Source organism: Vanessa cardui, chromosome 6 (assembly GCF_905220365.1).
Source record: "Vanessa cardui chromosome 6, ilVanCard2.1, whole genome shotgun sequence".
NCBI lineage: Eukaryota > Metazoa > Arthropoda > Insecta > Lepidoptera > Nymphalidae > Vanessa > Vanessa cardui.
In genome coordinates this window covers 5,993,222-6,020,417 of record NC_061128.1, presented here as the reverse complement: position 1 = coordinate 6,020,417, position 27,196 = coordinate 5,993,222, and the positions used below count along the sequence as shown (strand labels likewise).

At 31.2% G+C, this 27,196-nt stretch overlaps 4 protein-coding genes across 4 annotated transcripts; 3 read left to right on the top strand and 1 right to left on the bottom strand.

The window, feature by feature from the left end:
- Positions 1-153: 153 nt before the first annotated feature.
- LOC124530762 lies at positions 154-1,478 on the bottom strand. Its single transcript, XM_047105035.1, has one exon. It carries the CDS (start codon positions 1,189-1,191, stop codon positions 205-207), a length of 987 nt encoding a protein of 328 aa, XP_046960991.1. The 5' UTR covers positions 1,192-1,478; the 3' UTR covers positions 154-204.
- Positions 1,479-3,006: 1,528 nt separating this feature from the next.
- LOC124530576 (protein aurora borealis) lies at positions 3,007-9,012 on the top strand. Its single transcript, XM_047104795.1, has 9 exons — positions 3,007-3,051; positions 3,150-3,396; positions 3,488-3,652; positions 3,806-3,942; positions 4,179-4,264; positions 4,385-4,570; positions 5,238-5,480; positions 6,402-6,693; positions 7,918-9,012. The coding sequence occupies exons 2-9, from the start codon at positions 3,278-3,280 to the stop codon at positions 8,739-8,741; spliced, it is 2,052 nt and encodes a 683-aa protein (XP_046960751.1). The 5' UTR covers positions 3,007-3,051; positions 3,150-3,277; the 3' UTR covers positions 8,742-9,012.
- Positions 9,013-10,541: 1,529 nt separating this feature from the next.
- Positions 10,542-22,636, top strand: LOC124530691 (pancreatic lipase-related protein 2). Its single transcript, XM_047104944.1, has 11 exons — positions 10,542-11,015; positions 11,225-11,342; positions 16,127-16,274; positions 16,739-16,900; positions 17,414-17,509; positions 17,604-17,751; positions 18,111-18,337; positions 19,714-19,879; positions 20,425-20,563; positions 21,846-22,037; positions 22,282-22,636. Exons 1-11 carry the CDS (start codon positions 10,913-10,915, stop codon positions 22,367-22,369), a joined length of 1,587 nt encoding a protein of 528 aa, XP_046960900.1. The 5' UTR covers positions 10,542-10,912; the 3' UTR covers positions 22,370-22,636.
- An 837-nt stretch (positions 22,637-23,473) lies between these two features.
- Positions 23,474-24,631, top strand: LOC124530589 (THUMP domain-containing protein 1 homolog). The gene has a single exon (XM_047104819.1). The coding sequence runs from the start codon at positions 23,627-23,629 to the stop codon at positions 24,488-24,490; it is 864 nt and encodes a 287-aa protein (XP_046960775.1). The 5' UTR covers positions 23,474-23,626; the 3' UTR covers positions 24,491-24,631.
- The last annotated feature ends 2,565 nt before the right edge of the window (positions 24,632-27,196 follow it).

Below are 27,196 nucleotides of genomic sequence, written 5' to 3'. Positions count from 1 at the left end.
ACACTCTCATTTATCTATCGAAAATATGAGTTCATTGAATAGGGCCAAGAATCTGATAATAATTATAAGTATGATTCTATCTAATTTATTTAAATAAATATATTTTTATTCAAGTAGGTACTTAACTACATTCTACAAGTAAAACTACAAATCTATAATCAAATCACAACTTTAATTTAGGTTCATGTATTACATACCTTATACTTAAATTATGCTTAAATATTTCATCTTTTGGTAAACACCTTTGCAACCATCAAGTGTAACATTAAAGTTTTTCATAATTTCAACAATATCCGATTCACTGAGTGTTTTTTTAGTAAGTTCACTTTCAATACATTTTCTCAAATGTTCTTTGGTCAATGATTCAAATTTTATATAAAATTTATGAGCTTCAATAGTTGCTAGACTATGTTTTAAATCATGGAGAAACATATCATCACACCTTTGGTGTAATTGGTCACCCATCGTATGACAATTATAGATCAGTATAATGGTTAATATTTTTGAGTACTTAATGCTTTTACTAACCAAGTTTTTTATATGATCTTCAACAATTAATATATCATTTTTATTTAAATCGTCCACAACTATTACAGATGACTTGCAATATATTAGACCTAACATCAAATCCAATGATGATTGTGTAAAACCTGGCATTGTATAGTGATATGTGTTTCCATAGTTAAGTATGTTATCAAGTAGTAATGACACTGTATATGTCTTGCCAACTCCTGTACCTCCATACAATACTATAATTTTGTTCATTGTTTCACCTTCTAGTGCTTTTAATAATGATGATGTTGCTGCACTTTGTCCATATACCTTATTTACAAAAGTATTTTTAAGCAAATCAGTGTTAATACTTTCATTACATCTAAAATAAACTATTTGATATGTTACAGCAGAAAAAATTGCCACTATTACACATATAACCAATTTAAATATAAGTTTTGAATAGGCTCGATTTCTTTTTAGCATTAATGTGTGTTTCTCAATTAGATTATTACTAGTCAGAGGCTTTATGTTAAGATATTTTTCATTATTAACAATACCATCGTCATCTTTTTCCTTTTTAATGATTATCGGTGAATGTTCAAAATCTCGATCCACGTATGAAATCTCCATTGCGCTTATGGAATTAGAACTCAAGTCAACATCCATTGGTTCATAGCTTACTTCACCATCATCCATATTGTGTACTATTATCTTTTCTTAAAAACTATCAATTGTTGAAGATACTTTGAATTTTTAGAAATAAGACCAAAGAAGTATATTTTCTTTTAGGGAATTAATTACGACTCGACTCTTGAAATTTTAAATCTTATACCGTTCTGTTTACTTCATAAAATTTATCAATACATTATCTTACTCATACAGATAGCAATAACTTTTAATAAAAATATTGAAAATATTATTAACATTTCTATTTATAAAAGTTATAGAAACGAACTTTTATGTCCATGTCATTGTCAAAGTCACTGAAAAGAAAAGGCGAAATCTGAAATGTATAATCTTTATTAGTAATGACTATGTATTCTATGCACTGGCAGTTTCAATATTAATTTCATATTATATGTTTTAAATGCAGGAGTTGGAGCAGGAGAACCCTAACAATAGTTTTAGATTAGCTTTAAGAAAATGAATAACATAAAATGACAATTTAATTGATTGTTTAACCGAAAAAAACTAAGCAAAGACTGTAGGGAATATCTAATTAAGAAATATGAGCTCATATAATATCATTAGAAAATTGTACCATTTTCAGTGTAATAATGTTAATATAATTTTACAATGGATTCCATCCCATGTAGGCATCAATGGCAATGAGGAGGTTGACCGTTTAGCAAAAGAAGCTATTCTATCAGGAAAGGATATTAACATACAGTCAGATTATTCTGAAGTTTTAACTAAGTACAAAAAAGAAATGTATGGTGATTGGAAAGAGTATTTCAATGAAATATCTAAAAATAAGGGAATTTGGTATCGTACCATACAAAGTGAGCCTCCTCACATACCTTGGTTTTGCCAGATTAAAAATAAACAGGACTTATATTACTACAGCTCATCGCCTTAGGTCCGGCCATATTCCATCAAAAAGTTTTAGGTTCCTTATGAAGAAAACTGATTCTCCTAAATGCGATAAGTGTGGAAGTTATGAAGACCTGTATCATTTGTTGATGGAATGTGGCAAGACTCAGAATGAGAGAAAGTTACTTTTATGTAGTTTAAATGTATGTTTGTTCAATCTTAGATTTTTTCAGAGTATTCTAGCAGATCCTTCGTTAGAATCTGCTAGGATGCTCCTGGAGTTCTACTTAATAGCAATTAATATTAAATAATGTAAAACCAGAGGAAAATGGTACAATGGGACTGACTTACCAGTGTTGGACAAAAGTCCCAAAATAAAAGAAGAATAAAAAAAAAATGAGCTCAATATATAAACACCAATAACCCATTGGTAATTCGACGTATATCCGTTAGGAGGTGATAGGGGTGACTATTTTCAATAATTATAACCCAATACATACTGCAAAAATTAACTATTTTTGAGTCATCAGTTTTTTAGCTTTTTTCAAAATTTATCAAAATGCAAATTCAAAATTTTATTTAAAATAAGTATCTATTAAAATCTATTAATCTACAAAATTAGAGCTTATTCACAGAATTCTATGTGGCTACATAATAAGGGATGAAAACTCTTGTTATTATGTAGAAAATTTGATTCCATACCCATTGGCTTCTGATGAATGACCTTTTCACTGTCTACGGTACATAATACGGTTTTTATTATAGATTAATACAAACTGTTCAAAATATTAGTGACTACTTTATAGTAGATAATTATCAGTCATTCAAAAACATCTCCATTGGGTCGTTTTAATACCCGCAGTTGAAATTTAGCGCATTTTACACTATTATTGAAGCAGTTACATTTATAAATCTGGCAGCATTGACCTACTTCCATCCAGTGTTATTCTGCAAACTGCATTTTCTTTGTGATCTGTGGAGTGTGGACTAAGATAGTCTCATCTCATCAGACTCAGTTAAAATGTAACTGTCATTATTGTCAGTAGTTTAGTTTAAAAAATATTTGAAGCGGTAAAAAGCTACCAAAGTACTAAATACTTATCTTCCTTTATTTTTCTTAGGTTTTACCAATGGATCGAATGAAATTTTGGTGTTTTTATTCTGCGAAACTGTAAATTAATGGTTTTAGATGGATCCGCGCGAATAGTTAGTTTTGTTTAGGTAATGTAGTTTATATGCTATTCTCGAAATGAGTGATAAAAATGATGATTCTATTAATAATAAAAAATCTACACCCCCAATGAGTGGCAAGGTTCGGAATCCCTTTGATAAAGTATTAATTGAAAGCTTACACAAACCAATATGCAGGTACTTACATTTATTTCTCTATTTATTAATAAAATTATGTGTTTTTTTACTTAATTGTGTCATTTTTTTATTGAATTGTGTCTTTTTTTAGTCCTGGTATGTGTAAAATGTACAAAGCATCTAACAATGGATCATTCAAATGGGATATAGACCAAGCATGTACTTTGGTACCCGCCGACATTGTCGCTTGCAATAGTCAGTTTGAACCATCGCCTGATCCGGCATTAGAAAAGATCGCAGAGGAAGCAAACGAAAAGTAATTTTTTATATTTAATTGGCAAATATTGTATAAAAATATTTTGAATAATAAGAGTTATCCAAATAGCTTGCAATTTGCCATAATCGCATGGTATACTAAGAAAATGAGATAGTAAGAAACGTGTGTAATATTCTATCGCTGTTTTTACAGATTCTTTTCACAAGAGATGGTAATGCCTAGTCCATTGGAGATTTCGAAAAAAATCAAACCTCTGCAAACATCTGCTGATAGTAGTAATCTTATCATCACTAGCTTTGTTAGTGAAAAAACAACTATTGTCAGGGAAGGTGCTTATACTGATTACATTACATTAAATTGTATACATTATATATACACATATGTTACCAGGAAATAATATGAATTTAAATGCAATTTCATTTTTACCAAGATTCAACTAGATTTCATTTTATAATACTCATTATTAAATTTTTAATGAATCAGATTAAGTTAAATGTTTGTACATCTGACACTTTAATATTTTCACTGTAAGGAGATAGAATCAGTCTTTTTTTATTTTGACTAGTTGCTGCTCAAACTATGCTCACTCTGCCACCAAATCTTCCTCCTGAGATTGAAAACATCTTAAAACCATTCTGCACTTACACACAGGTGAGATATTGTGGCATTGTTTAATTTATACTTAATCAAATCAAAATAATAAATTAAATACTGATTTGAAGTCTATATATATTTTTGATAATAGTATTTATATTTCATTTACATTTTCAGGAACAGGATATATATGGTGAATATGAAATTACAGCAAATGGTTCTTTAAGACGGAAGTTATTTTTTGAGGAACACAGTGATATGGAACATGATGAATCTGAACAAACTGATGACGAGATTAACATAGAACAGAGACCCCTTTCTAGCTATGAGGCTCACACACCTGTTTTATTTAGTCCTGATTTGGTAATGTATACAGTTTCCTTATATATTATTTTATTATGATTGATGGTAATCATGATAAGTGTATGTCATGGCTATTCCTTTATTATCTAGCAATGATTGCAATTATCTTACCTACATTCCTAATATTCCATCAGCCATATACTTACTAATGTATTCAGACATAAATGACCATTTAGGAACAATAGTCTTGAATACAATTTTCAAACATCCTTACTTTTAAGCAGGTTAAACTAAACAGCACATGTTACACTATTAAGTATTAATTATTTATTATCATTGATGTTTATAGTTGATAATGACAAAAAGCATGTTCAAGCATGTTGGCATTGTTTTTAAAAATAACAACAACACATAAATGACTCTGATTCCAATGTAAGTAGCTAAAGCTATGGGAAATCAGAAGTAACAATGGTACCACAAACACCCAGACCCAAGACATCATAGAAAAGTAATGGTAATCTACATAGATCAGCCAGGAATCGAACCCGGGTCCTTGGAGTGGTGTACCCATGAAAACAAGAATACACATCACTCGACCTAAGAGGTCGTCGTGTTTTAAGGAACTAGTTAAATTTTACTCCATAACATAATTCATATTCTTTTTGCTTCTAAAAAAATTTGAATATTCTACAGACTAGTATATAATATAATATTTTTAAAATTACAGAGCCGTGACCTAGTAACCAAAGGTATGAAACGCACATTTGGAACCCCGCTCCACAAAGGTCAAATGAGTAACAAACCATGTTATCGTAACAAGATACTTGATGTTGTTGATTTTGGTGAACCATGCTTCAGCCCAATTGAGTTTAGGACACCAAAGCGCAGTAACCAGGAGTCGAAGACACCTTCATCCTTTGCAAGTGCTTCTATATCACCTGTAACCAAAGCTACCTCCAGTGATGAAGAGGTAATATTTAAAATTAGTTCAACAATTGTTTTGATCATGTGCTCAGTGGTGAAGGAATATGAAAATTGTGAGGAAACCTGCAAGGTACTTTCAATGAAATTCTGTCACATATTATGCTAGAAACCTCCTCAAAAGGAAAGGAGGTCTTAACCCTGCAGTGGAAACTGTAAATTTCAGGCTGTTCATGTAAAAAAAATAATATTCCATGCCATTTCCTAATAGCAAAGCTATATTGTGCATTACTGACTAGTCTCAACTAATATGTCTTTACTTATAAAACAACACTGTTCCATTTAACTACTACAAATCATCACTGGAATTTTACTTCCAATTTCTGTAAACAACATCAACATCTGCGTCTTAGTCAACATTCATAACGCCATTTTTTTCGCGTACATAATGAATGACTAATATATCGCAACAATTCCATTTCAAATACATATTATTTAATTGGCTTTTGTCATCTTGTGGTTGGAATAGACTGTATATGAGGTACTATGATAGAAATGAAATGATTTAAATGATTTTTTTTTTCCCTAAAAACTATTAGCTACTCTCATGTCAGACTAAAGTAAGATTTGAGAATATTTGTTCAATTTAAAATATATTTAAATATTTTACATTGTTCGTTATATTTATAACCACGTTTCACCAAAGGTTCTTGTAACAACATTAAGGTTTGACCATAAAGAATAACTCAAAAAGATACTGAATGATTTATTATGAATTTTGCATCTTATGCACCAATGCAAAGAGTGATTCATGGTGAAACTTTTGATGTATCATTTATTTAAGTTATGTGTTTAGACAATACGACAATAAGACAAAGATTATATATTATATAATATTATACTACTTATGTAAGTGTATTGGGAAATATATGTTAGTGTGAGTAATAAATATAATGTTAATCTTTTCTAGAAAAATAATTTCACATCGCCCGAATCCGAAACAATGGCAACTTGCCTTGATTGCATTGTATCTGAGCCCGAGAGTGAGAAGAAAGGAACTTGTTTTTGTAAAACAACACCAAATAAATCGATTTTGAAAAGAAGTACGTCACTTAAAGATTCTCCACAGCAAACAAGGAGTGGTTCCTTTTTGGAAAAGCGCAGTGTTAGCTTGTCAAGTTTGTCGAGAAGTCGGTCGGTTCAAAAACTCGACTTTAGTACAGACATGAGTATTGATGGATCCATTCATAATAATTCTCAAGGTATAGTATAATTTAAATTATTAAAACTTTAACTTACAGCCTATTTCTATTTATTTATACTGATATGTTAGACATTATGCACTACAAGCAGATCTTTATTAACATATATTATGTTTAGATATAATACAACCTTTCAATCCTAAGTACCGACGTCCATGATAAATGTCATAGATTATATAAAATCTCTACCAATGATATCGCGTTATTTCGAGGCCTAATTTGTTTATTTTTAATGCTTTACCTCTTGTGATTATTATAGACTAAAGCTTATTATAGTTTGAAAAATATTGAAGTGGTTGATTCTACGTCATCATACTTCAAATCGTAAATTAAAGAGAAGTTGCACCAAATTCTTATATTCCGTAAATCATTATCAATATTCATATAACACAATTTAAAAAAAGTATAGAAAATCAATTAAACTTCTTTATTAGAAAATGTAATGAGTTTCTATATAATAATGTTATTTATTTGATCTCAATAATATAACGGATCTGTGATAAAGTTTCATTAAATTTGATTTAGCACTACGAAAATAACCAACTACAAAATTAGATGAATAGTCTTAAAGAAGTCAGATCGTAGGTTTGTTTTCAATTTTTAATTGTACTTAATGTTGTAGTATAAAACTTAATTTTCTTTCTAAAAAATACTGCAATACAAAACGCCAGTATAGATTACAAAGTATTATAATATTTGGTTATTTACGAATGCTTTTTATATATGCAATATATTAAGTGAATTTGTATTTTTTCATTTGTAGTAGATATGCAATAATTCAATAGAAACAAAAGTATTTAAACAAATCTAACCGACTTCATTAGCATATTGGTACAAATCGCAGTTGTTTTGCTGACTTTAATTTAAGAGTTTCATTATCTGTCTTCGAAACTCGCCATCAGATCTTTATAGACCTGTTTCGATATAAAACTATTTCGAGCAAAAATTAAATTAAATTCATCGTCACAGTTTTTGATGGAGTGACCCACGAATACATAAAAAAAATACATAAACATTCTAATTATTAACGTCATGTGATCCTTGAAGTCGGTTAATAAACATTACGTATTTACTTATGCTTACTTATTTAATTATACTATTTTTCTAAACTCTCTTTAATGTAGTATTTTAGAATTAATTTATTATTTTTGCGAAATAGGTTGTCATTTGTTTTTATTTTCACGTGTTATAAACTATTTTTTATACTTGCTGTATACATTTCAGTGGATTCAGAGAGCTCTCCAGTTAGTAAACAAGTCGTGTGGTCCATCGAAGAGGATACCGGCGTCCATCAATTCGTGAGATCGGAATCGTTCAAGGGTCGGTCACACGAAGTACAGTCTTCCACTAAAATAATTAGTGTAAATTTATTAGATGATACTCCTATTAAGAGTAAACGCAAGACAAATGTTTTATGTCATGAGATTAGTAAAATTCGTGCACCGGTCGCACTTAGCCCGATGCACATGTCCCTAGATAGTAGCTTAGACAATTTTGATATTCCATTAAGTATGGAGGATAAGAAGATAGACTTTAATAATGTTGATCTCAAATTTTTGACTGATAATGTATCTCAATTGGACTACAACACGAATAGTACAAAAACTGGCGACAGCTCTACCAGTTTCAAAAGGGTTGATAGTGGTTTTAATGAAAATACATTCTACGCAAACGCTTCTAGTTACTACGAAAGTGCCATAAAACCTTCAGAGTTGACTGTGACTTTGAACACTAGTAAGACTGCTTTGAAAGAAATATCGAACGTAAATTGGATGAGAGTCGATAGCGGTTTCAAAGACGAGACTTCAACGGATAGTATGCAGTTCTATCCGACCAGTGAAAGTTCGAGCAAGAAGTCCACATATCGATTTTCGGAGGTGAAAATGCAGGATAAGGAAAATGTTGAGGAGTTTGATAGATTTCTGATACAGACTCCGAACAAAAATAACGCCATTTCAATGTCTGATATATTTACAGAAGATTTGACGTTCAACTGTAACTTTTCATCGACACCATCTAAAAACAAATCGCGTAAAGCTAACTCGTAGTGTCTCTCACTATTTACTCAACTCTGAGGTTATTTTTTATAACGTAATATGAATTTTATAAGCATTTATTAGTTTGGGTATGTATACAATAAGATTAGTTTGTTTTGACTGGAATCCATTATTGTGGATTTTTTTTTTTATTAAAATTATGTTAAATAGTTTAAAAATGAATAATTGTGACCTAGATACATTGCATGAAATAATTATTTTTGAGATCGTGTGTTTACTCAGGTAAAGAGGCATTTAATAAAAATAAGAGACTGAAATTTTAGTTTTTTTTTTATTTACACTTTCGTTATTTCGTTATGTTTTTTTATATATTTATAGAGAGGAATTATTATCAGTGATTTCTTGGACGTACAATTTGGTTATAAATATTTGTAAGCTAATTTTATTACGTTATAGTTTACAAATAAAATGAAATGAAAAAAAGCTTTTGGATAAAATTATTTACATATATTAGGTTTATAATCGTCATTACTCCGCAATTACTGGATACGGTTCGATTTCATTAAAGCTATTACGTTTATAATTAGAATCCATATCTTGAATATTGTCCTCTCTTCATCAAGAAAACACCAGAGAATATCAAGGGGATATGTCCTGTAGCCTCGGCAAGTCCTGACGTCAAACTGTCGTGTGTAGTATCTATTCCACCTTCACTTGTCTGGTAGGGAAGGAAAATAAATCTGTGAAGTACTTCAGAATATTTAAGAGTGCTAGTGAAACAATTTTTTTTATAGACGGCTTGTTGTGTGGCTAATACTGGTTGCAAAGTGGCATTAATGAAATTAAGCGATCTTAGTTTTAAGCCTGATCACCATGTTATTCAGTCCTGCAATTTTTGTATCGCATACTATTAAAAACGGTAATGAAGTATCCTGATTCATGAATGTATCTCAAATTGAACTCTCTTTGAAGGTACATTAATGATAATATTTCAAGTATTTTAGTCTTGTACGTTGTCGTCTAGAAAGACTTGACGATGTTAGAAAAAAATATCTATTTTTTTTGCCAAAATATTTTATTAATTATCGAGCTGAAATACAAAATGTATTTACTACGTAACAGTATCACTCAAGAATACACGAACTAATGTTACATGAACGGAAATGTCCCCGTCCTAGTTTTATTATACAGGGTTTATATTCTTGAACATAGTTGCGATGGTAATACAATATTTATTGGTCCTTTTTTACTATATAAGTAAACAACGATGTAACTGTGTGATTATTATACATCTGCGTCTTGTCACGTCTCATATTTCCCGCGCATTCCATTTATCTCTTGTCAGATTTTAATTAACCTTAGGTGTTCACGTCTATCAAAACAAATTGTGACCATTAAAGGAACTTACTTTTGTTTATTATAATAATGATTCAGTTGTTTGTGTAAAGTTTCTCAAACGATATTTTTAAAGATTTTATCGTGTTACAAAGTCCATTGGTTGAGTTAATTATAAAGGCTATCATTATTTACCATATAAGTGTGTTTTTTTTGTATTGGATTATTATTAAAGTTGAACGGGAAAGTTAAAAAATAAACAATTGCAACGTCAGTGCCGGATGTTATGTTTTCGATATATATTGGCAATCAAAAAAAGTATTATGAACAAATAAAGTATGAAGTGACAATTTGAATTTGTATTAATGTTTTAGGTGTGTTTTCTTTTTTAGTTTAGTTGATTGATTTTCCCATTCACAGCGTCTTCCAGTCTAGACGTTTATTAGAGGGTAGATAAAATCTGCACGGTAATCACTTGCGACAGATCGTGGTACACAGTTCGTAATCATTAATTATTGTATTCACAATCGAGCAGACTGTTCGTGCGTCAATAGCATTTAACAAATAATCGAGTATTGATAACGTCGTAACCCCTCTTATCGGCGTATCCCGGAACGTCTGCGAACTACCAGCAATGCGGATCTATTAGTCCATGATACGTACCGAAGGAGGTTGTATTCAGTGCAATAACTATGAACTATATAAACAAGATACGCCTTGAAAACGATTCATTTCACACTCAGACGAGTTATTAGTTGTACGGCTTAACGATACATAAGAATTAAATTTCATTACTGATAAAGTACAGTGACACAGGCACGTAGGTCGAATTTCGGGTTCATATAACATTGTTTCGACAAAACACTCGTCGGATTGACGTTTCTAAAATGCTTAACAAAACGAGCGCGACTCTGATGTTGCAAACCATTATGGTGTTGATGGAAAAACAAAATTCGACAGGTGTCACCAACTTCCCTAGCACATTCTATGGTTAGTTCACTTTATTGTATAATTAATTAGTGGAATTTGATGGCTCGATGAGTATTTAACAGATGGCTTGTTTTCTCTGATTAACACAAATTAATTTCGTTGTATTATGATTTTCATATATTGTTTTTTTTTTTTATATAAATTTATTACAATTATATATATTTTTAAATGTATGACAAAAATTCTAATAATTTTAATTGTATTATAAGAGGATGCGGAGTTGGAGCGATGCTACAACCCCTATGGTTGCTTCTCAAAGGGCTACCCATGGACGGAACACCGCCCTGACAACTATTTCCCCGTGTCTCCTGAGTCGCTGGGTGTTCGGTGAGTGGATGAAATATGCTTATACCCAAATTATCCCGTTCATGTGCTTAATTACTTTTACTATTAGATTCTGAAACCTACTAATCGCGAGGCTTATTAATTTACACAATGTATGTACAAGAAAGATGACACGATAGTCCAGTGGTTAGTACACATGTATCTTTAATAAATGCATGTTTAAATTCAGGCAAGCACCACTGAATTATTTGGCTCAACTTATGCTTAGCGTAAATTAAAACATTAGTTGCAAGTTTCTAGCAAACTAGAAACTTACCATCTATGCTGAAAACTACTTGCCTGCTATAATGTAATCTGCTACATTTGTAACCACGGTATTGGTGTAGCTCGGTAAATTAAGCTCCAAACCGTGTCCTTAAAAGAGGTGAGGCCTTAGCCCAAAAGTGGAACACTAACAGGTCGTACGGCGTAGAAAAAAAAGTTCATCAAATTAAGATTGAATATTGTGTAATTATTTCCTCAAATGAAAATTTTAATGAACAATAAGTACTATCTGCGACACAAGTAAAAAGTATCAACTGAATCAGAGGAATAGTTTAGAAATGCATTTGCCTAGAGACAAAAAACGATGGGTGGTTCTATAAAACTACTAACAAAAAAGCTCAAATTATAGATTAAAGCCAATTTCGATCAATATCAAAAACATTTAAACCATTGAGTTTTTCTCATACATAAAATAAACCAGTATTGTAACATTCTCTAAATATGTCCCACTGTTGAGCTTAGGCCTCTTTTTTGAGTAGAGTACCTATATAAATGATAATGATATAGAAATGATAAATAAAATAACGTTAAAATATATTCAGCTAAACGACAAGACCCGTGCAAAGTCAATGGGGGTAAAATAACGTAAATTTCAAAATAAATAGAAAATATCTCAAGTCGTTTCATTCCCGTAGTATGAGTGTGTTTGTGTGTATGTGTGTGTATTCCTGTAGTGTGTAATAAACACTGTATAATTATCAATCATGAGTTATTGCTTCTTATATAATTATTTTATTATTATAACTTTTACTCCGTTCTACTAATTGATATGTTACCAACATATACATTAATTAATAAAAATCAATAAAAAGCAATGTAACTGTTACCTTTCTATTTTTTAAATATCTTGATAATTGTTATTAGTTATTAAAATAAAACAAAATGAAAGAAAAAACGTTGATTTGTTTTTGTTAACTGTCAAAAAATCAAAGTGACACATAAAAATAACAGCATATAGATTTTATTTTTATACAGAAATTCTACATTGAACATAAAAACGACAAAAAGTTACATTGACAACTAGTTTTGGAGATGCAGATTATGTCAAAGTAGGTAGACGAACCGGAAACCTATTTCCAATTTCCGCCCAATATAGAAGAAACTATAACAATAATGAATTAAAGCCTTTAGAAAAGATTTGTAGATAGATCGATTAAGATATCTTAAATGCTTACGCGAAAATTCGCAAGTTATTATAATTATTACTAGCTGGCACGCGTTTGATTTTAACAAAAAAATATTGTAGCCTAAGTTACTCCTTATTATATCAGTTATATAATGTTAAAAAGAATTATAATTATCTGCTAGAAAAGTCCCGTCAAAATCCGTTAAGCCGTTTCTGTGATTAGCCGGAACAAACAGACAGACAAAAATGGTAAAAAATGTTATTTTGGTATATTTACCGTGTATCTGTACATACATATTCATTGAGGAAAGGGCTATTTGAATTACAAACAGACACTTCAATTTTAGTATATGTATAGATGAGTATTCCATTATTAATGCAATTCAATTATTTTGGAATAAACTTTAATTAAAGATGCTTTCTATTTGCTATAGAAAATGCTCCGTGCAGAGTTCTAAAAAATCTACTATAAAATAATAATCGAGATTTCATTGTGTTTTATGAATAACTAATCGTTACACGCGGAGTTGATTCCAATTCATTAGGTTGGTTTTATGTATAAAAAAAAAAATAGCCAGTGCCCAGTCCCTTCGTGGTCAAACTTACTTCATAACAAATTTCATCAAAATCGGTTCTATAGATAGTTTTGCCATAGCAGACAGACATATTTACTTTCTCATATATAATAGTATTTATAATTTTTCATCGTTTATTTCTGTTTTATTATCATTACAGTATCAAAATACATTTCATTTATACTCATGATAGTCGTTTGGGATTCACGTATAGAAATATTTATTTATAGAAGTTAAATGTGTGTCATCGCACTTGAATCTTCTAATATTAGCAAGCGTCTAGTTTTATCTATTTGACCGAATTTAAGACCCCTCGTCTATGAATTCTAGAATAATTATTAGTAACTGCAAACAATGTTTGTGATAGTGTAGCTATAATGTCAATAAATATGTTTTGATATGTTTCATTGGGTGTCACAGACAGAATCGTAGCGTGCCTTGTCGGGGCCCCGTATAAAAAATTGGTTGGGGCCTCTTAGGAAGGATAAAGAGTTCTTGCAAAAATATTTGCATAAAATTTAAAGAAATATTTATTCATTATAATTATCTGTCTGTCATCTGTCTTTTGTTTACGTGTGTTGTGGGCCCCCGTACACCGGGGGCCCCGTATAATTGATACGGCACATACGGCGGCAGCTATGCCCCTGGTCCCAGACAAGATATACAATTTAATTGATACTGCGATATTGAAAAATGAATTAAATTGATTTTATATGTATTTAAAAAAGTAATAAACTCTTTTATCTATATGTTTATTATGTGTAAATTGATATATAAATAACATATTGTAAGAAATATATTTTTATCACTAATATTAACTGAATAATTAAGATATTTTTAGAAGGAGGTAAAATATTGATAATTTTTTTGGAGATACCTTCGATTGATTATCTCTTATTATTTAATCATAAAGAACGTAACGATTCTGTATCATAATCATTACATAGTATTAAACAAAGTAGCTTACCGCTGTTCCTATGTTAAATCTTTAAAATTACGCAACGGATTTTGATGAGGTTTCATTAAATAGATAGTGTTTTGAAAGGAAATTTTTTTATATAATAATACATTCAATTTCGTAAAGAAAAACTGATAATTTAGACATTCTCTACTATATTTAGTATCAGCACCCGATTGAAGCCGTGTGTGATCGGTAGTTTTTGTATAAAGTAGTAGTTGTTAGGCAGTAAAATACATAGATATTGAGGTACATTTAATTTTAGATGAATATCATGTAAAATTATTAAAAGAATATTTAAGAGGCCACAGTTTGTTTTCGGAGCGATTGATAACCGCTCTATCACATTCGATGAATTGAAATAGCTTTTTTAAACTAATATATTCTTATTAATTATTGATAGTCGAGGGTGTGTCCTTTACTTTATGATGTCATTAGACGTGTAAAGATAAGTCTTGTTTATTTCAGGCTCGCAGTCAATCGTACGAAGATTGATAAGACCTTTTTAATTAGCTATCGTTCAAGTAATCATTACACACGATGCAACATGCGCATCGTTTTCGCAGATAAATCTGTCTTTTAATTATTTATTTATGTATAAACTTTAATTAATTTATTTTATTAATATTTGCAATTATTAAAAGGAAAAATATGACGAGCTTTACGGAATTGCTATCCATAGTATTTGTATTACAGATTTGTTAGTGTTTTTAAGTCCTTAACACAGGTTATTTAATTAGCCTAGCCAGTACCTACTTGATCTGTATTTCTTTTGATGACCGTGTTATAATACGTCGTGACTTTTGTCATAGTTCAACCATGTAACTGTTTAATTTTGTGTGGAAATAAATTATTATTATTATTTTCTAAAATAAATTTTAAACCTAATGGGTTCAAGGACGTCCTTGAACCCATTACCTACGTAGGTAACCTACTCGGTATAGAATTTTAATTAATTGTATTACTGTTTATTAAACTCATTAATCTGAAAGATTATACCTAAACATTTAATATACATCTACAAAAATACTATAGCACGTGCTATAATATTTGTAGATATTAGAGTACCACTTGAATACTAGTAAATAATAATCACATTGTTAAATATATGTATGACTTTTCTATGCCCCTAAATCGTTCAAAGTACAGCGTTACTTAATTAAAAATATCATAATACGGTTCATTGTGATAAGACGGGGGCTCGTCCGTGACATCGTTCAGAGACAAAACAGTTATTTGTCTCATAATTGCATTGTGACGTATTATCAATAAGTAAACAAGTCGGACTATTATTTGTAACGTGTACTTTATCATAGATTTGAAAGGGTCTATAAACCTTTGGACTCTGCGGGGTTCGTCGTCGTTTCGTTATAAGATAACGAAATTATACTTAGTAATAATATCTACGAGCCATTTAACGCTTTAATTATCAATTCCAACGTTCAAAACATTAAGTTTTGCAATTGCTTGAATTCCAGTTTAAAGAGTCGATAAAGATAAAAATAAATTAGTAAGCGACTTTTGGATTTTTATGGTTTTATTAGAAAGTAGATAAAAATCGCGAACTTAGTATTTATTGATTTGATTATATATTATAAAAATGAAATTGAATTTTAGTCATATATGTACTCTTTAATTATAATGGTGATCAATAAACTGCTCGGCAAGAAAGTCAGGGTAGGTATCGAGTTTCTTGTCGATCTTTCGGTAAAATCTACTTTCCAAACCGGTGTTTTAAATTCAATGCAACACTGTGACATGAAAATTCAAATGCTTTTATGGTCCCACTTGAATTAAGAATATTTTATTATTTTGACTCATTTATGTTTTTTAATTGTTGCAGGTATGCCGTGTTCACTAGACGGAATCGTAAGATACCGGTGTTATTACAAGCGAAAGACACGGCTAAGATACGAAATGCTAATCTAGATTCAAGGGGACCGTTTTATTTTATATCTCATGGATTCTTAGAAGGCGGACATAAGCACTGGGTTAGCATTGCATGATATCTATGAAAACTTTAACTAACGTTAATAAATTTTAATATCTGGTTAAAAAAATAATTAATAATTGAGGTGACTATTTCCGTACAAGGTTATATAGATAATGAAAGACCTTGGACTTAGTATTCCCTTTTTTTATACAGATGTAAAATTTAATTAAAAACGATGATTTAGACAGAAAATTTTACAACTATTTACTAATTGATATATTCCTAATATTAGGTGCTATTGTGAATGACGAAAATAGTATCAAACTATCCATTCACTCACAAGTGCGCGTTCTTTCGCGTTTATTTAATTCATTTTCAATAAAATTAAATAATGCATATTTGTATAATTTATGATGCATCGAAAATGTATTATTTGTTGATTTTAGTTGAACAGATCTATAGTGAGTTTTTGGTTGATATTTTTTGATATTTAATTAAACGTTTAACTTTACATTGTTCTAGATTCAAAATATGGCGGATGCGCTTTTAAATTTACAAGGGAATAACGCAGCAACCGTAGTGGTAGTTGATTGGCGTAGAGGTTCTCAGCCACCGTACGGCCAGGCGGTGGCCAACATCAGACTTGTTGGTGCTATGACCGCTTACCTCATACATAACATATACGTAAGTGAAAATAACTCCTATAACCCACTATTGATACAAGAGTCAATAAAATCTCTGAATGAATACCCTCTTTAATTCCATTTTAGTATTCCAACTTTTTACGTACTACGTATACTAGACTAGTTCGTTCACTTGATGAAAATTTTCATGACGATCAGTAGATTAGTAAATACCAGAAAACCTTACAAATAAACAACTCACGTATACATCATTACATAGCATAAAAAAGTTGTTGTCAGTGTCTTTCCCTATGTAAGCTTAGATCTTTAAAATTACGCAAGGGAATTAAAATGAGATTTTTTTTTATTAAAAAATTTAATTGAGTGATTCGAGAGGAAGGTTTTTGTATCATACATTTGAACAATATAGTAAAGAGATACTGATAATTTGGACATTTTCTACTATAATTAGTGTCAACATTGCACCCTTGCGAAGCCGGGTCGCGTCGCTGGTTTATAATATAACTTAGTTATTCTTAGTATTGGAACCAATTAATTTTAATTTACCTTACAGGATGTCCTACAGTTATCAGATTTGGATAACTTTCATTTCATTGGCCACTCATTGGGAGCACACTTGGGAGGATATTGCGGGCATACATTACAAAAGGTAAGGCATCTTTTGCGTATAGCTTCAAAAATGATGATGCAATATTTATGGTAATTTGTTAAATTTGATTTTATATTCCTTTTTCTTTTTTCAGAAATTTAGTCTTAAATTAGGAAGGATAACGGGCTTAGATCCCGCCGCGCCTTACTTCAGTAATACGGTGACTTTAGTGCGCTTGGATAGATCCGATGCGAGCTACGTCGATATCATACACAGTAACGCCATGCCCTTGTACTTCTCAGGTATGTGACATATGTATTTATTTACATTCAGATATTTAATGTACTAGTTGGGAATGATATGCTTATGTCTAGGACGGCAGATTTGAGGTCTGGTAAATGTAGGGACCAATTTTTTTATCACGTTATCAACGAAGTGAATTCTTATCAAATAATATTGCACTGCCCTGCCTTCGCTATCTATACGATAGATTTTAATTAAAAAAAAGTATACGTTTAATTTGTTTATGGTACAATATTGTCTATAGTATCTATTTTTGCATTCATAATGTTCACCAAATATGATTTTTTTTTGTAATAGTACTAAAAAATCTATGAAACATGTCTTTGTTTTTTTTTTTAAACTCGTATATCCGTTTCAGGTTTCGGTATATCGGAACCAATCGGTCACGTTGACTTCTACCCGAACGGCGGTTCGATCCAACCGGGCTGCAAGAACGACGCCCCGACCTACCAGGACATGGACAACGACATGTACAAACAAGTCGTCAGATACGTGAGCTGCAACCACGAGAGGAGTTACGAGCTGTTCACCGAGAGTGTGGCGCCTGCATGCCCTTTCATGGCTATACAATGTAAATCATATGAGGTGAGCTATGGAAAAAGAGAGAGTGAGAAATAGAGTCGAGATGGCCCAGTGGTTAGAACGCGTGCATCTTAACCGATGATTGCGGGTTCAAACCCAGGCAAGCACCGGTGATTCATGTGCTTAATTTGTCTTTATAATTCATCTCGTGTTCAGCGGTGAAGGATAACATCGTGAGGAAACCTGCATGTGACAAATTTCATAGAAATTCTGCCACATGTGCATTCCACCAACCCGCATTGGAACAGCGTGGTGGAATATGTTCCAAACCTTCTCCTAAAAGGGAGAGGAGGCCTTTAGCCCAGCAGTGGGAATTTACAGGCTGTTTTTGTTGTTGTTGTTGTTGTTGTTGAGCTATGGAAGCTTGTTTTCTTAATATAGTACAAGCGTTCCTTGACTTACGTCGTTTTGAGTTGCGTCGAACAATGTTTTGTCTCTGTTCCTCGAGCATACGACAACTGTTAGATTTCTGGCACAGGAGAAATCACTTGTCGTAGGTAAATATCATAGCTAGAAGAAAGAACGAACTATCTTATATGTCGTCTCGACTTACGTCCTTTCGATGTGCATCGTGTGTAACATGCCGTAAGTACGAGGACTGCTTGCATACATGTAGGCTCAATGGTTTCAAAGATATGGCCCGTTACCGTAGGGACGTATTCTTCCTAGGTACGAAACATCGTACTAAGATTAGTGACGCATTATCTTTGAAAGTAAAGTAGTAAAGTAACAGCCTGTAAATTTCCCACTGCTGAGATATAGCCTCCTCTTCCATTAAGGAGAGGGGTTGGAACATATTCCACCACGCTGTTCCAATGTGGGTTGGTAGAATGCACATGTGGCAGAATTTCGATGAAATTAGACACATGCCGGTTTCCTCGCGATGTTTTCCTTCACCGCCGAGCACGAGATTAATTATAAACACAAATTTTGACAGGTTTGAACTGGTTAAGATGCACGCGTTCTAACCAATGGGCCATCTCAGCTCTATCTTTGAAAGGATGTTTAATATTTCTTACAATGCCAATGTGTATAGGTTATTTGATCCCTTAAAGTAAAGTAAAGTAACAGCCTGTAAATTTCCCACTGCTGAGATAAGGCCTCCTCTTCCATTAAGGAGAGGGTTTGGAACATATTCCACCACGCTGTTCCAATGCGGGTTGGTGGAATTTGTTGATCCCTTACTATAAGTCTACTTTGCCAAAATGTCTAAACCTTAAATAAATTTAGATATTTTCTCAAACAATTTAAAAAGTAACTAAATTTATTTAAGGTTAAAATTCACGTGTCGTAACCCCTTGGCCATGCCAGATCCAATGTCAATAGATAGTGTTTTGTTTGTAAATTATAATCGACGTGTATTTTTTACTCAATTTCAGGCATTCTTAGAAGGAAATTGTACAACGTGTGACCACAAACACTTATGCGTGCCAATTGGACTACATTCCCAAAGTTCGTACAAACAGCTCCAAAACGGAGGACTCGTGGATTCGAACAACAATATTGCCTTGTATTCATTAACTGGAAGTGTGAAACCATTTTGCAGTAAGTATTTTCATATAAGCACTACGTGTCTATAAGAAAACAAAATTCGCACTCATTAGTCTAAATTTAAAGCTGGTGACACAACGAAACGAAGCTATACATCCTAACTTATAAGACTATATTATACTACTTATAACACCGTTTACTTTCCTAATTAAGTTAGGCAATACCAAAGAATTTTTCTTGTGTATTGGTATAGATGTTCATTTTAACTTGGTGGTAGGGCTTTGTGCTGGGTACCACCCACTCATCAGTTATTCTTCCGCCAAATAACAGTACTCAGTATTGTTGTGTTCCGGTTTGAAGGGTGAGTGAGCCAGTGTAACTACAGGCACAAGGGACATAACATCTTAGTTCCCAAGGTTGGTGGCACATTGACGATGTAAAGAATAGTTTATATTTCTTACAGTGTCATTATCTATGGGGGATGGTGGCCACTTACCATCAGGTCGCCCATATTCTCGTCAGCTAACCTATACCATACCATAAAAAAATTACCTTACTAAGTATTTTATCTATCTATATGTATTGTTTTTTAATTTCAGGAGTACATTACGAGGTCACATTGAAAGTGTCCAATTCAACCGAAAGCAGGATCCACGGTCCAGATGTCGGAAGAGTTTCTCTTACTCTCGTTGATAGGAACAACAATAAAAGTGATCACAAGTTTCTAAATGATGAACAGTAAGTCATATTTATTTTCTTAACGATCGCGACTGCATCATCATTATTATCTTCAATAAAACACATTACACATTAAGTGATGTCATCATCTCTACCATAATATGTTAGTTGCATGTTATTTGCATAAGTATAGTATATTAATAAAGCTAGCTGTTCCAACGAGAAACCAAAAAGTAAAGAATTCTTTCATAGATATTTGAATAATAAACTTCAATTCAACACGAGTGCCAAGAATATGACCCATAATATTACGAATTAAAAAAATTTATAAATATGTAGTTTAAAGTTTAAAGGTGTTATATAACAAGCATACATTTGTTTATTTAATAATATTTTTGTAATTATATAAATCTTTAGGTACAACAAGTGTACACGGAACTAATTTATCTTTGTTTATATAATATTGATTTTTGTTTGACACTGCATAGTAAATGAGTTGTAACATTACGATGTATTGATAAAATTAATTAATGACGTCAATTAATATACGTACGAAGAGGTTTTAAACAAAATATATTTTTTTTCTAAATACATTACTATCAAATGTTTAAACAATATTCGTTATTACTGAACTGTAATTGTTTTCCTAATATAATATTTTATTGACTTTTTATCATACGTAATTCAGATAAAGCATTTATTCAGATATCGAATAATATTTAGCTATGTACCGTTGGCAAAACAGAAATATATATAATTTAAATTTGAAACCATGACATCTAATTTTAATGATTTGGTAATTAAACCTCATGTGAATAGATAACGAAAACTATTTCCATCAGTTGCTCGGCTTCGGCTTAAAATCAAGGCAACCAACAAACTAACTTTGAAATATTATGCATGAATATATTTAGCTTAATTAAATTCAACTTTAATACATTTGAAAATCCTAGATGACTTGTCATTATTCGTACCAAAATATTCCTTATTATTAATAGTAATTAATAGTATTCAAAAGTATTAAAGTTTAATTTGATTAAGTTAAAACTATTCATTCCATAATATTTAAAAAGAAAGTTTGTGGGTTGCCCTCTAGTACTCAATGTAGTCTAGACACGCGGTAGTGTGTCAAGCCAAGCACTAGTAAGATAGAAAAATGATCTATCATAGTATTTGAGTATATTACCCAAGCATAACCAATTACCCAAATATTACTTGTTTGGTACGTAAAAGGTGTTAGAACATTTTAATAATGTATATTTATTTATTTAATAATAATTTTAATAGAAAATTTTGTGATATGCTTATGGTCATATAAAAATAAAGGTATTGTTTGTTACAGAAAATACTACAAACCTGGAGATGTGGAAAAAAAATTGATACCATTCAAGGACACGGGTCACCCACCACTATCAGTTATTGTAGAATGGAAATATGAAACGAACCTCCTTAACCCAATGACCTGGAGATTACTCAAATCATCCAGCATTTATATTGAATACATAAAATTTACGTCAATCGAATACAACACTATGTAAGTTTAGTTATAACATATTTAAATCTATAATATTTTTTACCTACAAATCCTTTGTTTTCTTAGAGATGTAACTAAGTAGTTAATTTAAATTCATTCAAAATAATAGAAAGATAATTTTAATAAAAAATCTAATACGTTGTAATCAATAGTAGCTGTAAATCAAATATTATTATTGTCCTCACTTCTGAAGAGAACTAGTTTAAAATTTATAATTAAATGATTATTTTTTATTTTCTTTCAGTATCACTGTATGCCCGAAACTCAAGAAACCTGTAGTTACGAATCTACCAACAGTTATGAAAACCAAGTATTGCGTTTTTGCAAAATAATTTTCCGGACCTTTTGATTGAAATATTTCTCATAGCGGCAGAATAAAATGTGTCAGCTATAATGAAATGAAGACGCCTACTTTAACGCAATAGCGAAAATTAAAAGTATTGTAATAGTATTTTTATTAATTAAGATTTATTTTTGTTATTATACCTTTATTCAATGAATTACATATAAAAATATGAATGTACATAATTAGAAATAATTTAATATTTAATATAAATTATTGTAAGTATGTAGTTCCATCAATAAAATTACTGAAAATATTGGTTTTGTTTTTGTTACCCTGTGTAGATATCATCCCACTTGTGACAAATATTGCCATTAAAAAAATATACGAAATAAATGTGTATTTTGATGCTGCCTATACACTAGTGTTTAAACTTTGCTCAGTTTGCATAGTTTTGTGAAATTTATTAAAAACTTATACGTTACATTTTAAACACGGAGCAGGGCACAAGAACGGACCGGGAAAGCGGATCAAAAACAATCCCGAGATGCCGCCGCATGTGCAACTTTTTTAACTAATCTAATAGTCCGCTGCTGCCAACCTTGGACAGATCGCTCAAATGGCCTTGCTCCACTTCGTTTTAAGGGACAAACAGTTCCCAACTCAGCTTCGCATTTTTCATTCATAAAGTTCCACTTCATTATTCCGTCAATAGACGGGCAGAAGGATTACTACAAGTTTATGACGCAAAGCTGATAATTGTATTTCTGATTACTTAAAGAATGATCATATTATTTCTCAATGATGAAAAAACAACAACATAAGAAAAAACAAATTAAGTGTATCAAATAACAACAGTTAGGGTTAGCATCTACCGATTTAGTCTTGGCAATACAAAACAAAATGTCTTGCATTAATTTTACAAGCAGCACACTAAGCAATATTTAGAATGCATTTGAGATACTGAATTTTTGTGAATAAGTGAAGCGTTGAATAAATAATTCAACGACTAACTCATTCACGCCGAATTATTAAAAACCTGTAATGTATAATAATGAAATAAAATAAAGATTTAATAAAAAACGTCTTTATTACTTATAGATTTAAAATTTTATAATAGCAACATATCTCTTGAGTTTCCATTCTCAACTGTCATTTCGTAAAGTCACAATTGACAACTATGTTAGCATGGGTGTATCTTCGCTGTGTTATTATGATTTCATAATTCAATTCACGTAATAATAGTTATATCATATCTTATCCTTTGAATCACTCCTGAAATAAGGCGGAAATTGTTGGAAATACAATGGGCGATAACAGAAAGAAGAAAAAATTCTACTTTCGTAAGCGAAGAAATAAATATTTCCTGGAACCCGGCTTTAGAGGCTTCTTCTGCACATGTAACTTCAGGGAGAAGGATTGTGTAAAGGAGATGTACAATTTATTAAATGAGTATGCAGGTAAATTGTACACTGAAGACTACGCCTCTAAGCCGACATCTGTTGATTCCGACGAGCGTTCTGAAACTGATACAGACAATGAGACTGATATTGGAGATATGCTTAGACGTGAAGTAGATTCAATGAGAAAAGATTCGCAAAAATCTCTTAAGCATAAGAGATTTCAGGTTGTAGAGACAGGAGTATCAAACTGTATTTTTATTAAAACGAATTTACCAAGTCCCGAGGAGTTAACATCAGCTATCATAAAAGATTTAACTACGACGAAAGTGCAGAAAACACGACACGTATTACGTTTGCTACCCATAATGGCAACTTGCAAAGCAAACTTGCCTGATATAATGGAATCAGCAGGGAAACTCTTTGATAAATACTTTTTGAAGGAACCTTCAACATTTGCAGTTATATTTAACAAAAGGTTAAATAGTAGTGCCTCTCGAGATCTTATTATAAAAGAGCTCGCTGACTTAATAGTACTGAAGAATGGTGAAAACAAGGCAGATTTAAAAAATCCAGGCCTTTGTATAATAGTGGAGATAATAAAAGGCATTTGCTTATTAAGTATTGTGGATAATTACTATTCATATAAAAAGTATAATTTACATGAAATATGTAAAGAAGAGGTGTGCGAAGATACCGGAGAGACAGAAGCTAAGAAGTTTAAGGCTGACATATCTCAGGAAGAAGAGCAAAGTAAAATTGATAAATAAATGTATTTCTCTTTGTTGTACTTTAGTGTATAGGTTAAGGCAACCTGGGGCCCCAATACCAATTCTTGCACCAAATTCTTCTCTATTTCTTATCTTTTTAAATACATAAATGTTTACTATATAAATATATGTGTAACTGAATGAATTGTTTTCATTTTCCTCTAATAGTTCATAATAGTTTTAAAATATTGCTCAGTTACATGGTATTTTCATGAAGTATTTATATAATTTTGAAGGCTAAAAAACTTAAGAATTCATAACAATATTATGTAAGACTATTGCGAGTCACGTAAGGGATGTGATGTAAGAGTTAGGTATACAAGACTTATATAACGAAAGTATTGAATATACTAAAAAGTAACAACCACCTATAAACCTTAACTAGACAAATATATAAATGTCCTTAGAATTGCAACGAGATGTGACTAGATGGCGCCAGTAGTAGCATTTATCAAAAATAGCAAATAAACTATATAAAGCCATTTAAAATATTACTCAGTTAAGAATTTATTTATTGCCAGTAAACAAATTTTTAAATTCTATTTTTAAACATACGAAACAAAATGACTTACGATTTAATGATATATTTAACTCATGCAATAACTTAGAATGAACTTAATAAAAGAGGACGTGAGAAAAATAAAATATGGGCTTTATTTATTTAGAAAAGGTAACAGGTGCTAGGAATAAAATTATTAAAAACTTTTATTAAAACAATAATTCATGCATTGTTTTTACTCCATACTATAAACTGCAATGTTTCATAATAAATAATATTTTCGTATTATTTATTATTCAGATTTAGTGTTATGTGACTGTAAATATTTCTTGTAACTTAGTTTCACGTATATTTTTTGTTTTCCTGAGTAAATGTAGTATTTTTTATTTCATAGGTAAACAAATAAGTTTTTGTTTCAGTGGTTAGCTATAGTTGCAGGTTAAGGAAACATAGCTCGTGTCTGATGATTAAAAACGACGTCTAACAGATTGAATTTAGGATGGTTTAAGAGTGCTGTTTGTCATTAACATAGTTTATTATGTTTTTATTTGAAGATCCATTTATTAAATCGAAATGCGAAGCAACCATTATTATTATTTCGAAATGCGAAGTTCAACTTCATCACCTTGACGTCCGAAAATCCACATCAGTTTAACATTTAATTTTTAAGACATTTTTTGCCTCGCACTACCACTGTGTGGAGCCAGTTTTGCCGGCAGTTTTTCCGAGCCGATGCCAATTGGGAACCTTCAAGAAAAGAGCGAACTCCTTCCTTACAGGTTGGCAACGCACATGCAAGCCCCCGGTGTTTCAGGTCCCCATGGGCGGTGTTAGTTATTTTCCATCAGCTTAGTTTTATGGTCGATATAGAACATTAAAAAAGAAGCCATTCATATATTGTTCTTTTAAAATATGTCCTTATATTATTATCAATAGCTGTATGTTTGTTTTGCAAGAACATTCAGTTTTTAGGTGAGTCTAAGATGAGTAAGCTTTCCTTTTAAATTTATTTATTATATTATATTATATATTTTAGTATATTATCTGATTCTGAAATGAATCCGTTACAACATCACTATGGATATTTTCGGATACAAGGGCTCATGGGCCCTTTCGACTGAGACGCTTGAAATAAGTACTTATAATTAATTAAATAGTTCACGAAGTTGTTTAGGTAGAGCGTAAGAATATATATAATCCTTTGAAATAGTATCAAATAAATACATTGCATTTCAAAGGAATACGTCTTCAATAAATTGTTCACAGAATAGCGGTCGGACGTTGAAACAAAGGGAACTAATCAACAAAGGCACCTTTGGTGTTCCGACGGTTGAAGCTGGTCAGTGTCGAAATTGAATGCTCTTACAACGAACTGTCCCATTGTTGAGCTAATATGGATCAAAATGAGAGTGGAATATCTTTTAATATGTTTAGGTTTTTGTTTTCTACAATATTATTTATGTATAAATATCGATTTGTTTGAATCTATTTTATTCCCACTTCCCTTGGCCTTTGGTATTCCTGTATTTTGGTTTGAAGGGTGAGTCCACTGGCTCACACTTTTAAGAAACATATAACACTACTAAGGAAAATATTTGCCCATTTTATTCTAAAATTATATAAATCTCGTTTATTGTCATCGTTAGGAAAAAAATGTTATAAGCATGTTATTCGTTTCATCTGCTCTAAATTTGGATTACATATCCCTATTTTACACGTAAAAATGATCACTAAGTACATAAGGAAATGTATCTCTTCAACTAAATAGGTATCCTCTCAATGCGCCGACTTACCCGTGTAGCCTGTCGTACTTCTCGCTTCACGAACTTGCCTTTAGTTTGCCAGGTTTGTTGACGTTTATGGTAACTGCTCCATTTGGAGAGTCGTACTGTAAAGTTATCTCAAATATAATTTTCTCATTAAACGTAAAATAACATTCATTTCATATAGTTTTTTTTTTTTAAGAAAAAGGTTGATGTGTGAGTCCTGTGTCCAACTATACAATCTGGCCTACAAGACAAGAGTGATTAATATTATTATTTTTATTACAATAGAAACTGCGATTTGTTAAATATTAAATGGGACATGCTACTAGAACTCTCGCCACTAGTTCATGCATTCATCACTGTAGGGATTACCTAACACTTTTTTACATACATATACATACTTAATTATAAGTAAAATTGTATGGTTCTCTCTACAAGTTT

Coding starts and splice junctions, on each gene's coding strand:
- LOC124530762 (XM_047105035.1), bottom strand. CDS start 1,191: ATGGATGATGGTGAAGTAAGCTATGAACCAATGGATGTTGACTTGAGT.
- LOC124530576 (XM_047104795.1), top strand. CDS start 3,278: ATGAGTGATAAAAATGATGATTCTATTAATAATAAAAAATCTACACCC. Junction 3,653..3,805: donor GCAGAGGAAGCAAACGAAAA/GTAATTTTTTAT, acceptor CTGTTTTTACAG/ATTCTTTTCACAAGAGATGG. Junction 5,481..6,401: donor CTACCTCCAGTGATGAAGAG/GTAATATTTAAA, acceptor AATCTTTTCTAG/AAAAATAATTTCACATCGCC.
- LOC124530691 (XM_047104944.1), top strand. CDS start 10,913: ATGCTTAACAAAACGAGCGCGACTCTGATGTTGCAAACCATTATGGTG. Junction 17,752..18,110: donor CATGCCCTTGTACTTCTCAG/GTATGTGACATA, acceptor TATCCGTTTCAG/GTTTCGGTATATCGGAACCA. Junction 22,038..22,281: donor TCAATCGAATACAACACTAT/GTAAGTTTAGTT, acceptor ATTTTCTTTCAG/TATCACTGTATGCCCGAAAC.
- LOC124530589 (XM_047104819.1), top strand. CDS start 23,627: ATGGGCGATAACAGAAAGAAGAAAAAATTCTACTTTCGTAAGCGAAGA.